At 43.2% G+C, this 13,107-nt stretch overlaps 2 protein-coding genes across 2 annotated transcripts; both read left to right on the forward strand.

Moving 5' to 3' along the window:
- On the forward strand, positions 1 to 2,650 carry LOC111199678 (secretory carrier-associated membrane protein 4-like). Its single transcript, XM_022689769.2, has 12 exons — positions 1 to 251; positions 465 to 551; positions 608 to 670; positions 832 to 865; positions 980 to 1,102; positions 1,188 to 1,250; positions 1,317 to 1,410; positions 1,504 to 1,549; positions 1,654 to 1,721; positions 2,052 to 2,100; positions 2,192 to 2,257; positions 2,374 to 2,650. Exons 1-12 carry the CDS (start codon positions 186 to 188, stop codon positions 2,404 to 2,406), a joined length of 792 nt encoding a protein of 263 aa, XP_022545490.1. The 5' UTR covers positions 1 to 185; the 3' UTR covers positions 2,407 to 2,650.
- Positions 2,651 to 3,606: 956 nt separating this feature from the next.
- On the forward strand, positions 3,607 to 7,472 carry LOC106392692. Its single transcript, XM_022690507.2, has 2 exons — positions 3,607 to 5,378; positions 6,070 to 7,472. The coding sequence occupies exons 1-2, from the start codon at positions 4,715 to 4,717 to the stop codon at positions 7,224 to 7,226; spliced, it is 1,821 nt and encodes a 606-aa protein (XP_022546228.2). The 5' UTR covers positions 3,607 to 4,714; the 3' UTR covers positions 7,227 to 7,472.
- The last annotated feature ends 5,635 nt before the right edge of the window (positions 7,473 to 13,107 follow it).

The following is a 13,107-nucleotide window of genomic DNA, read 5'->3' on the forward strand; positions in this document are numbered from 1 at the left end:
TATCGTAAATACAAGTGAGTTGAAACCGCGGGCGTGGTGAAGGAGACTGAAAGGAAGAGTAGAGGAGAAGAGTCTTCGGTGTTCAAAAAGAGAGAGAAGAGGAAAGAGTCTTCGTCGTCAGTCGGTGGAGTTTGTTTGCTTCATTCACACTTTCTTCTGCTGCTGCAGCGGATCTGAACTGAACAATGAATCGCCACCACGATCCCAATCCCTTCGACGAAGAAGAAGACGAGATCGTCAATCCCTTCTCGGTAAACTTCCTCCTATCTTCCCTACTTTCTATTTCTGGATGAGCTTGCCTTCAGATTCACGATCGACGCGCTAGTTATGTCGATTCTAGCTTCATATGTTCGTTAGCGAGAGTCTTTAAAGGATCTTAGATCTCGAAACTGTATCAATTTCTCTGTTGAAGTTTTTCGCAGGCTCTGAGTGTATGTTTGTGGTGTGTGTTTGTACTTTTACAGAAAGGAGGTGGCGGCGCTGGAAGGCCTGTGGCATCTAGGCCGTTTAACGTTGATGCTACAGTCGATATTCCTTTGGATACGGTGAATGTAAGTGAACACTCTCACTTTCGTTTCTCTGGAATCTAATGTGTGAATTGGTGCAGGACTCTTCCAAGAAACAGAGAGAGCTCTCTGATTGGGAATCTGAGCTTAAGAAGAGAGAAACGGTTAGTATCACTGACCTCAATCGATTGACGAATTGGTTCCAATATAACGTTACTTTGACTGTAGCACATGCTATAAATAGTTTTCTCTTGCTTTTTTTTTTATTTTTTGCTGGTTTGATTTTATTTTTTTCATGAAACTCTTTAATCCTTGACTCACACAGGATATTAAACGAAGAGAAGATGCTGTTGCTAAATGTAAGTCAACATGAGTTGACTTCATGAGACTCACTCTCTACTTTTTTTTTTTCATTTGTTTTTAATATTGTGCTGATTCTTTGCTAATGAAACAACATCGAATTGTGTCCGTAGCTGGCGTGAAGACAAGCGATAAAAACTGGCCACCGTTTTTCCCTATCATACACCACGACATTGCTAACGAGATACCAGTTCATGCACAGAAACTGCAGTATCTAGCATTTGCTAGTTGGTTGGGTATGTTTCGTTAGTTGCAACTGTATCCTGTTTAGGAGCTGTGTAAACAGTGAACTAATGGGCTTGTTACTGTTTGAGTTTTCAGGTATAGTTTTGTGTCTCGTGTTCAATGTCATTGCTGTGATAGTCTGCTGGATTAAAGGCGGAGGTGAGCCTTTTTTACTATAGAATGAAGTTTGTGATTGGAATGATGGTTCTAAAATCCTAATGGCAGGTGTCAAAATCTTTTTTCTTGCCACGATCTATGCGCTGCTTGGATGTCCAATTTCATATCTGTTATGGTACAGGCCTCTCTACCGAGCTATGAGGTGATGATACCTTCCCTTATATCTGACTATTCCCTAGACTGGATCATATTGGCACTGTGCCTATAACTGAATTGTTTTCTTATCATCTTGCAGGACTGACAGCGCTCTGAAGTTCGGTTGGTTTTTCTTCTTCTACCTGGTGAGTTTATTGAAAAGAATTCTCATATCTAGATCCGCCTTTCATCTTCATTCTATGCAGGTGTACTTTCTATTTTCTGTATAACTGATATTTCCTCTTAACAGATTCATATCGGGTTCTGCATATTTGCCGCCATTGCTCCTCCGATCATTTTCCGTGGACAATCATTTACGTAAGTCTCAAACATAGCTCCTCTAGTTCTTCTCATTCTCAAGATTTGCAGTGCTTCATGTATAGTTATTTTGACAAGTGTCTCACATGGGAAGTTGTAAGTTGTTCTGATAGATTAGAAAGGCCGATTATGACTTAGGATGAGAACTAGAAAAGCTAAGAATCTTAGGTAGTCGTGTGACTACTAACCAGTCATTTGGAAACATTATGTGTCTCTTTATTATAACTAAACCCTTAGGCTCATGAGGCCTCGTCCAAGAGTATGTGTCTCTTTATTATAACTGACTGCCTGTGTTGCGACAAGTGATCCTCATTGTCTTCCAATCTGTAGGGGTGTGCTGGCAGCAATTGATGTAATCAGAGACAGTTTACTAGCCGGGGTATTAACCTTGGCATCCTTTCTATATTCACCACCGATCAGTTTTTTTGTAGCCAACTATTAACCTATCTTAACTTTGATTCTTACTGCAGATCTTCTACTTTGTCGGCTGTGGTCTGTTCTGCTTGGAGTCGCTTCTCAGTCTCTGGGTTCTCCAGGTAATATGATACAAGTTTACCTTTTTCTTCTATATAACTGCTAATGGTTACAAAACCAACATATAAGCCAAGTTCATGCCTTAAATGTGTTTCCACCATTATTGGGATTTCTGCAGAAAATATACATCTACTTCAGGGGAAACAAGTAAACAATGCATATACTAGAGCAAATACCTACTCCTACAATACCGCCCTCTTAGATGGTTTGATTATAGTACTATACTATCTTGCAACTACTGTAATTACCATTTGTGCACTTGTCTGCAATATTACTCTGTTGTGTTTTTTTGTACTATGTGGTGCTGTGTTCTTTGGTTAGTAGTGGCAGTGGCATAAGACATACTCTCTGTTATGTTATTACGTTGAGTATTGAAATTTTTTGGGTTTGCAAAAGAGTATATGTTACCAAAATTCAAATAAGACTATATTCAAACGCAGTCCAAGGTTAACATATGGCACCCAAACAGAACAACTTTTCTTCTATACGAAAATGTAAAGACTAAACAGAGATAGAAGGGAAACACAAAGGCCCTGTTTGTTTCTTCATTTAGATGAATCCATTCAGCTGATCCATTTATGTGCTCCATCTAAATGATCCATTCAAATTTTTGGTCATGTTTGTTTCTCCATTTGGATGAGTCATTTGAATGAACCATTTGAATGAATTTTATATTTGTTTCTCCATTTAGATGAATCATTCAAATGAGTTTAATAACCAAATTACATATATACCCATGTTTTGATTTAATCATATATTTGATATCAATTTTAACTACAGAAAATTTTATTATTCATTCTAAAATATATTTACACTGAAATTATTTTAAAATTAGCATTTTGACATTTATAAATTTTTATTTCATATAAATTTCATATAACTTTATTTATAAAATAGACTCAAATTTTAATAATTTTTTAATAAACTTTCAAACAACTCTAAGTAGATATTCAAATTTTAATAAACTTTCAAACAGTTCAAAGTAAATATTCAAATAAAGTAGATATTCAAATGCCAACAATAATGTTTATAAAACTGAAATTTAAAAAATGTCTAGTATGGAAGTCTAGTTCCTCTTGCCATCTCCATAGTAATACATGTCAAATTCAAATGGGAAATCAATACATAACATAAACAGAAGCAAACCCATAAACGAATTCAAACATATAAGCATAGATCTATGAAGAAGAAGATCAAACCGGTGAGAGAGACGACGAGAGAGACGACGAGAGAGACGGCGAGAGAGACGGCGAGAGAGACGGCGAGAGAGAGAGGACGAGAGAGAGAGAGAGAGACGGCGAGAGAGAGAGAGACGGAGAGAGAGAGAGAGAGACGGCGAGAGAGAGAGCGACGGTGAGGTGAGAGCTTCAAGCTCCTTTCATGGTGGCTAGAGAGAGAGGACGAGAGAGAGGACGAGAGAGAGAGAGACGGCGAGAGGGTGAGAGAGAGAGAGAGAGAGAGAGAGAGAGCTTCAAGCTCCTTTCATGGTGGCTAGAGAGAAATTGAGATTTGAGTTTGTTGCAGAGAGAAAGCTACGACGGAAAAAAAATGAAATTAGGTTTGTAATATTTGAGTTTTCTCAAGGGCAAAATCGACATTTGGATATTTCGACTGAATCATCTCCATCTAACTGCTTCGTTTCGGTTCATTCAACTGAACCATCTCCATCCAACCTAATTTTCGAAAATCATTCAACTGATCCATTCGAATGAGTGATGTTTTTTGTGTCCAAACAAACAACGCGCTCAGATTCAGCCAAATGATTCAGTTGAATGAAGAAACGAACATGGCCAAAAGCTAAAACTTTAAACTGAACCTGATAGAACAGTACTATGTTGCTGATATTTGATGGTCCCAAACTTGTTACCAATGTATCAGCAACATGTACTATGTTCTGATATTTGATGGTCCCAACCTTGTTACCAATGTATCTTAATTTCTTTAGAGATCAAAATTCAGTAATAATAGTACTGCTGATGTTTATCAAAATACTTTTATGTTAAAACTTTCCATCATTTGTGAAATGTATTATATCTATTTGTATATAATTTAGTTTAGGAAACTTATGATTTTGTTAAGAAAATAACCTCTATATAAGTTGATCAATCGTCTTGTTCTTTAGTTTCATGGACTAATTAAAGTACCAGACCCACAAAGATATCAAAAAGAAAAAAGTTCACGTACAAACTGAAAACTCTGTTGCAGTTTAGTAGCCTTGGATGAACGTAGCCAAATCTACAACCGTTGATATATGAAGTTCTGTTGTAAAACTTAACCGTTTTCTAAAAATAAACGCTGTAAGCGGGAAAGTCAGAGTCTGCCGTCGTTAGCCCTAACTTAAGTCCCAAGTTAGCAAATTTTCTACCTGTTCCACATTTGTCTTTCTCCTTTCTCTGTTCTCCTTTGTCCCCTGATATACCAAAACCAATTCAAAGCCCTAAACAAATTTCTCCGACCACATGGAATCTCGAGGTTCTTCTGATCAAGACAATGAACATATCGTCCAAGTCAGACAAGCTCTGATGTGTCCCGACGGCGGAAGATTCGAAGGTCTCCGAACCGCACATTTCTTGAATCACACAACAACCTCCATAGACGACGACGTTTTCGAGCTTCCTCTCGACGCCTTCGTGACGTCAGAACCAGAGAAACTCTCCTTCTCCGGATGGGGCTCTCCCTCGGTGAATTGGATCGAGTGGGTGAACGCCATGGCCGAGTCCAACGCCACGATGTGGCGTAGATCAGGAGTCTACGACGCGATCATGGCGTCGCGGTACCAGATAACGAAGCAAGACGATCTGATGACGGCGCTGGTGGAGAAATGGTGCATAGAGACTAACTCCTTCGTGTTCCCTTGGGGAGAAGCGACGGTGACGTTGGAGGATATGATCGTTCTCGGTGGGTTCTCGGCTATAGGGAACAACGTGTTGGCTTCGGTGAAACGAGACTCGATGAAGTCTGTTGAGGAGAAGCTGAAGAGAGCGAAACGTGAGATCGAGGCGAGTTCGATGAAGAGATGTTGCGTTAGTTTGTGGATGATGGAGATGATGAACTCTGGGAATGAGATTGAGCATGAGGCGTTCGTGGTTACGTGGCTGTCACGTTTCGTCTTCCCTAATTCAGGTTTTCTTTAAATTTCTAGAGGTTCTAAATCCAAAAGCATGTACATATTCTAAAACTATTTGAAATTAATTCTGAGAGAAAACCCCAAAATTAAACTCATGACCCCTTAAATCCTTATTATGAAATATATATAAGAGTTTAACCATGGTTCAAAAAATCGGTAACTCGATCATATTTATTTTAAAAGTCTGATTTATACACATCGGTTTAGATCGATTCAAATCGATTTAAATTAGTATAAATAATTTAAATTAATTAACAATGTTGGTATGTGTTAAAAAAAAGTAATAATGTTAGGTACAAATTCACCTTTTTCCAAATTTTTTCGTTTTGAATATTTGATTTTGATAACTAATCAACATAATTTTATAATTGAACAACAAAACTAAAATATTTTATATCTATGTAAAAAAAATATATAATAAATCAATATTTCATTAACACCTATATATCCACAAATCCCAATAATCCGCCTAATAGTTAGTACTTTACAAAGCTCCTAGTTACTCTTTTGCAATTTTTTTGAACGTTGTTTTTTTTTTGAATAATCAATTAATTTAGTAAAACTTCTCATCTTAGAACACACAACAACGTTCATGAAAGTGAAAGAGATAGTTATCTATTTTACATTTTTTTTTTTTTTTTGAACATTGGTTTTAACCACAAGGCTAACTCCACTTTGTTAATTCAGGTGATCTCGTGAGGGAGAAGCTCTTTGCAGCTGCGGTTCAGCTCGCTAGAGGTGTTAGACTTGCGCTTGCTCCTGCGGTTCTTGCTGGGATTTACAGCAGTCTTGGAGTTTTGAAGAAGCAGCTCGTTGGTGGGTCTGGAGAGGAAGAAACGGTGGTCACTGCTACATCCCCGTTTCAGTTTGTGCAAGTGTGGGCTTGGGAGAGGTTCATGGACGTGCGGCCACCTGGCCACCCTAGCCAGCTAAAGCCTCACGAGCCAAGAATGGCTCTATGGCACCACCACGGCGGTGGTCAAGAGGCAAAAAACCAGAGCCACGAGAGTATCCGAACCGTTCTTGATTCCGCTAAAGAGAGTTTCCATCACCGTCCGTACACAAAACCTTTGAAGAACTTTAAGTCTCCTAAGTTCTACTTAGAAGATGACTGTTGGGTGTCTTTGGAGGATGAAGACATTGTAGCGTTTGGTCGGTGTTTGAGATGCTCTAAGCTGGTGGGTTTGAACTGCATTGAGCCTTATTATCCTCACCGTGTGGCGTTGCAGTTTGGTTATGATCAAGATGTTCCTGGAGTAGTCCCCGTGGTGCTGACGGAGTCGCCGGAGCTGGCTTGGAAGGATTATATAAGGCCGATTACAGATGAAATGATTTACATTCCGTCTAGGCTCCGGCGAGCTGATGTTACGGTAAAGTATATAAGATGGTGGAAACAGTCTGTTACTACTCTACAGGCCATGGCTAAGAGAAGTACACATAAGGTTCTGAAAGAGAAACCCACAGAGACGACAACTTCAACAACAACAATGGTTAAATCTTCTCCTCCAAGAACCTCTAAAACAGTAGGATCAAAAGCAGAGTTGAAGGGAGGGAGTTTAAAGACGGTGAGTGATAAAAGCAGCTCTGCAAAGAGTCTCACAGGTTCGGAGAAAGCGAAGCCTTTGAAGAAGGTTGAATTGGTCAAGAAGCCATTGTCTAAGTTGACAAAGACTCCAGGAAGATCAGTGGATGAAGCCAAAGAACGTAAAGGAGGACCAGGACCAAGGGTCTCGCAGGAGATAAAGGCTCGTAGCCATGTGAATATTCTACTTCCCGGTTCACCTGCTAGCTCACCAAAGACTCAACAGTCACTCTCTCAAAAGCAAACCTCTAAAAGTAAATGATTATGTTATAACAGCTCTATCTCATTGACTGATTATGACGCGCTTTTGTTTGTTTCTAACTTGTTACTAGCTAGTGCAGGTTCTCATGTAATAAGACCAAAAGCATTACCTGTTAAGTCACCAAGACCACAAGCTTCAAAAGGACCAAAGGGTTCATCATCTTCTTCTGTTTCTCCTTTAACAAGCAAAAAGTCATCCCCAAAAAGCTATTACCTCGCATCAGAGTTCAATATCTAAAGCCACACCTGCTCTTAAGAAGAGAAATGCTGCTGATCAACGAATCAAAGCTCATACCAAACAAGAAACTCGACTCAGCAGCAAAGGAGGAGACGAAGCGATGATGAACACATTGAAGGCTATGAGCGAGATAATGAAGTTAGAGGAACACGTAGGTGAAGGGGGTGAAGTGATGTATCAAATACCAAAACAACAATTCGAAGTTTTGAGCCAAGGAGTTCAAGATGTTCTTCATGAATTGCAGTCTATTAAATCCGCACTGAACATCGAAAAATCATCATAAGAGTTTTATCCAACAACATGATTGATGATCCATATGATTTAGATCTTAGTCCCTTTCTTGTAATTTTTTTTTTTACCTCATTGATCAGAATCTTCACATATTTTAAGAGAAACCAAAAATGGTCTACACACCATCCTCTTTTGCTTACTATCCTGCATGATAAGTAGAAACAAAAGAAAAGAAGAAGCCTCTTGTTATGGGTTATTTGAGAAAACAGAGATTGTATAGATTCGAAAAAAAAGTTTACAGGACTAGAGAGACTTTTCTATAGGGATCTCTCTACTCCCTTTACAAGACTGATCAAATCTCTTGATGCCTCTCACAATACAATCCTCTCTCCTTAAATAAACGACAATAACCGACTACTAGCAATCCCAACATGTCACGTGGGCCGTTGGGCAAGATCTCCAGCTCACCAACGATTATTCCTTATTCCTCTCCTCCGTACTCTTCACGTGACTTCCCCTTGCACGTGCTTACTTGGACACGTCACTGCCCTCTCCCACCTCGTTCTGCTGAGTCATCTTCTTCCTTCTTACGTACTCAAAAAGCACAGGAGGGCGTGAGACCTCATGACTAACATTACTCCCCTCAGCGAAATTGACCTTGTCCTCAAGGTCAAACTCTGGAAACTGCCCCTGAATGACCTTCTTCCATTCCCACGAGCTCTCATACGATGGCAATCCTTTCCACAGAATCAACACTTCCTCTTGTTTAGAACTCGGATTCACACGTGTGCCCAGCACTTTCTCAGGTTGAGCTTCCAATATTCCCTCTGCTGTGAGTTGTGCCGGTAGCGACATTGTGGGGTTGTCGTCGCCCACGGCCTTCTTAAGCTGTGATACATGAAAGGTGGGATGTATCTTAGCTCCCTCTGGTAACTTGAGACGGTAAGCCACCTTTCCCACCCTTGCTAACACTTCATAAGGCCCGTAAAAACGAGCAGACAACTTCTCATTGTTTCTTCTGGCTAGTGTCTGCTGTCGATATGGCCTGATCTTGAGATACACTCTGTCACCCACCTCAAACTCTACTTCCCGGCGATGCCCATCTACCTGTTTCTTCATCACCTGTCGAGCGTGATGAATATGCTCTTTCAACAAAGCCAACATACCATCACGTTCTACCAACTTACCCTCCAAATCCGCATTTGATGTCGATCCTGTCTCATACTTTAGAAGAGATGGAGGATCTCGCCCATAGACTGCTTTGAACGGAGTCATCTTGATAGCGGAGTGGAACGAGGAATTGTAGCACAACTCCGCCCACGCCAGATATTTCGCCCAAGCTTTCGGTTTATCACTTGTATAGCATCTCAAGTATGTCTCAACTCCTCTGTTTGTCACCTCTGTCTGACCGTCTGACTGTGGATGATACGCCGTACTCATACACAAAGAAGTGCCAGCCAAACGGAACAGTTCTTTCCAAAACTGACTGGTGAAAACCTTGTCTCGATCCGAGACTATCGTCTTAGGAAATCCATGAAGCTTCACCACCTCTTGTATGAATAATGCAGCCACTTCTGTCGCCGTAAAGGGATGACGGAGTTTGATAAAGTGAGCGTACTTAGATAACCTGTCAATCACCACCAGGATTGAGTTGTACCCCTCAGATTTTGGCAACCCTTCGATGAAGTCCATAGCCACATCTTCCCATACCTCCTCTGGGATGCTCAGCGGTTGCAGTAAACCACCCGGTGCTAGGGTCGAGTACTTATGACGCTGACACACCGAACACTCCGCTACATACTTCCGTATATCTCCCAACATACCGGTCCAGTAGAATAGATCACTGATCTTCTTCTGTGTTCGTTGAACTCCTCCATGTCCGCCCATTACTCCATCATGTAACTCCCTCAATATGACCCCAACCAGTGATGATGTTTTTGGAAGGACCAGTTTTCCTCGACGCAACAATCTTCCCTGCACCACGGTATAGTCAGGATGACTACCGGGAACATTGCTGACTTCCTGCTTCAACTGTTGCAGTCCTGGATCAAGAGACAACTCCTTCTCCACATCTTGTAGTTGTATAGCGGTGGGTATCGACAGAGCCGATAATTCTGTCGTCATGCCCCTGCGTGAAAGAGCATCTGCAGCCTTATTCTCAAGACCCGGTTTGTACTGGATGTCGAAGTCAAACCCCAAGAGTTTCGACAGCCACCTTTGATACTCCATGTTTATCTCCCTTTGTTCCAACAAGAACTTCAAGCTCTTCTGGTCTGTTCGCACCAGAAACTTCCTCCCAAGTAGGTAATGGCGCCATTTTTGTATTGCGAATACGATGGCCATTAGCTCGCGCTCGTATACTGACTTGAGTTGTTGTCGCTCAGAAAGAGCTTGGCTGAAGAAGGCTATGGGCCGCTGGTTCTGCATGAGAACCGCCCCTAAGCCCTTTCCCGATGCATCAGATTCAATCACGAACTGCTCCCCAAAGTCCGGTAACGCCAAAACGGGAACTGTAGTCATAGCTTCCTTCAACAAGTGGAACGCTCTCCCCGCCGCCTCATTCCAACAAAACTTATCTTTCTTAAGCAACTCGGTCATTGGTTTCGCAATCATCCCATACTTCTGAACAAACTTCCTATAGTAGCCGGTAAGACCCAAGAAGCCCCTCAGATCCTTCACGCTGCGAGGAATTGGCCACTCAGTCATTGCCACTATCTTGCTTTTATCAGCTTCCACCCCGTTGGCTGATATCACATGCCCCAAGTACTCGATGCTCGCACACCCAAATTCGCATTTCTTCTCATTGGCAAACAGTGTGTGTTGTTGTAGCTTCTCTAGCACCAAGCTCAAGTGGGTCTCATGCTCTTGCTGACTCCTACTGAAAACCAGTATGTCGTCAAAGAACACTAGTACGAATCTCCGGAGATATGGTCGGAATACATCGTTCATTAGCGCCTGAAACGTTGCTGGTGCGTTTGAGAGTCCAAAGGGCATTACCAGAAACTCATAATGTCCGTCATGGGTTCGAAATGCCGTCTTCGGGATGTCTTCTTCCTTCACCCTTATTTGATGATAGCCTGATCGTAGGTCCAGCTTGGAGAAGACCACTGCTCCATTCAGTTCGTCCAACAGCTGGTCGATCATTGGTATGGGATAGCTATCCATCACCGTGACTTTGTTCAGTGCACGGTAGTCTACACAAAAACGCCAACTTCCGTCTTTCTTCTTCACCAGAAGAACTGGACTTGAGAAGGGACTGATACTCTCTTGAATAATCCCCGCCTTCAGCATCAAAGTTACCTGCTTCTCAATCTCTTCTTTTTGAGCGTGAGGGTACCGGAAGGGCCGAACACTTACTGGGTTACTTCCCTGCTCCAGCGTGATCGCGTGCTCCTTCCCTCTCGAGGGAGGCAGCCCTTTTGGTTCCTCAAACACTCGCTGATAGCGAGCTATCAGCCTCTGCAACCCTTCCGGAACTCTCTTCTTTTCTTTACTCTCCGTCTCCACTGCTCTACACTCCACCACGAAACTCAACTCATTCTGATCCAACACCTTCTTCAGAGCCTTGAATGAGATTTCGGAGCTGCAAATGTTTGGTTCACCTTGTAACGTTATCATTTTTCCCTCCCTTGGTATCTTCATTGTCTGTAGTTTCCAATTAACTCTCATCTCGCCCAGCGTCTCGAGCCATTGGATTCCCAGTATGATGTCGACGTTATTGAGCTCCAAAGGCAGGAAGTCGGAGGTAACCGAGTATCCCTGCATCTTTAGAGTCACGTCTCTGCAAATGCCTCCCCCTCTCACTGGTTCTCCCGACCCCGTGATGACCCCATAGCTTCGGGTTTCTTCGGCCAACAACCCCAGATGTCTCATCAACCGGTAGTCAATGAAGTTGTGCGTAGCTCCGCTGTCTATCAACACGATGAGCTGTACTTCATTGATTGTCCCGCGAAGTTTAATAGTTCGAGGTGAGGATATCCCCATCGCCGACTTCGTGGACAGGGCGGCGCACTCTGCGAACTCCGCCGCCTCCTCCTCTTCTTCTTCCCCAACTTCCTCATCCTCGTCCTTCCCCCCTTCGTCATCTCCTTGAACCACCAGTATCATCAGCTCCTTGTTGGGGCAATCACGCCTCGAGTGCGATTTGCCCCCACATTGGAAACAGAGCCCCTCCGCCTTGTAACGAGCAAACTCAGTTGGTGACAATCGCCGGAATGGCGCTCTGCCTCTCCCTGCGTTAGCAGGATTCGGCGCCGTCTGCTTCTTTTCCTCATTTTTGGGCTTGTCGTACTCTCGAGTGGTATTGGGCCTTGAACTGTTATTGGGCCCAGATCCCCCACCAAAGCCCGTTCCGCTCTTCAACGCTACCGTTGACGACCCCGACGAACTGCTTCCCTTAAACCCCTTCCCGGAACGAGATTCCGACGACGGATCTGCGTACCCAACCCATTCTTCCACAAGCTTTGCGACGCTCATCATCTTCCGCAAACTTCTGGGCTCCATCAACTTAACCCCCGCTTTGATTTGGGGTTTTAAACCAATCATAAACGCCGTCTCCAACATAGTATCCGACACCTCCGGTGCGTTGGATGCCAGCGATATGAAATCCTTGATGTACTCCCTCACGGTACCTTCTTGCTTCAACGTCATCAACCGTTCACGAGCAGAGATGTCGTGAGTCGTGGAGAACGGCTCCAACACACGGTATTTCATCTGTTCCCAGCTCACAAATGGGTTCCGATCTCGCTCCCACCGAAACCACATCAGTGCATCATCGTCAAAACACGTCCCCACCGCGCGTAACTTCCTTTCTTCCGATAGCTCTCCCATCTCAAAGTACTGCTCCACTCGCAAAACCCAACTCTCCGGATTTTCTCCGTTGAAGACGGGTATCTTCAGCTTCCGCGTCAGGAAGTCAGATCCGTCTTCTGTTTGTGGCCACTGACGATCAGGGTGGCTCAACGGGTTGTTACGTCCTCCGTACTCCATCTCATGTCTCGTCTCCCCGACCCTCGTGACCGTCTCCGATCGTAACCCTGACGCACCAGGACGGAAGAGACCGCTCCGATCCTCCTCTGTCTCGATCTGTTTGCCAGGACGCTGGGTGGGTTGCGACTCCTCTTCCTCCATCTGCTTCTTCAGCGATGTTTGGAACAAAAGCGCAAACTCCTTCTTTCGAGCTTCTTCGCTTTCATCCCATCGCTTCTCCAAACGTTCTATCACACTCATACGGCTTTGGATCTCTTTCAGGCTCTCCTTCAGATCCTCCACCGTTTGCTCGACCGCTCCGATCTTACTCACTTCGTCTCTCATGTTCACCAACGCAGCATCGACATCAGGTTTCTTCGTAGGGGCCATCGATTCCCAGTAAAGAAAGGCTCTGATACCAAGTTGTTATGGGTTATTTGAGAAA

The sequence above is a fragment of the Brassica napus genome, chromosome A5 (genome assembly GCF_020379485.1).
Source record: "Brassica napus cultivar Da-Ae chromosome A5, Da-Ae, whole genome shotgun sequence".
In the NCBI taxonomy this organism is placed as follows: Eukaryota; Viridiplantae; Streptophyta; class Magnoliopsida; order Brassicales; family Brassicaceae; genus Brassica; species Brassica napus.

Excerpts from the sequence above, each read along its gene's own strand:
- LOC111199678 (XM_022689769.2), top strand. The coding sequence starts at position 186 with ATGAATCGCCACCACGATCCCAATCCCTTCGACGAAGAAGAAGACGAG. Across the intron at positions 866-979 it reads AGAAGATGCTGTTGCTAAAT|CTGGCGTGAAGACAAGCGAT; the intron begins GTAAGTCAACAT and ends TTGTGTCCGTAG. Across the intron at positions 2,258-2,373 it reads TCAGTCTCTGGGTTCTCCAG|AAAATATACATCTACTTCAG; the intron begins GTAATATGATAC and ends GGATTTCTGCAG.
- LOC106392692 (XM_022690507.2), top strand. The coding sequence starts at position 4,715 with ATGGAATCTCGAGGTTCTTCTGATCAAGACAATGAACATATCGTCCAA. Across the intron at positions 5,379-6,069 it reads TTTCGTCTTCCCTAATTCAG|GTGATCTCGTGAGGGAGAAG; the intron begins GTTTTCTTTAAA and ends TTGTTAATTCAG.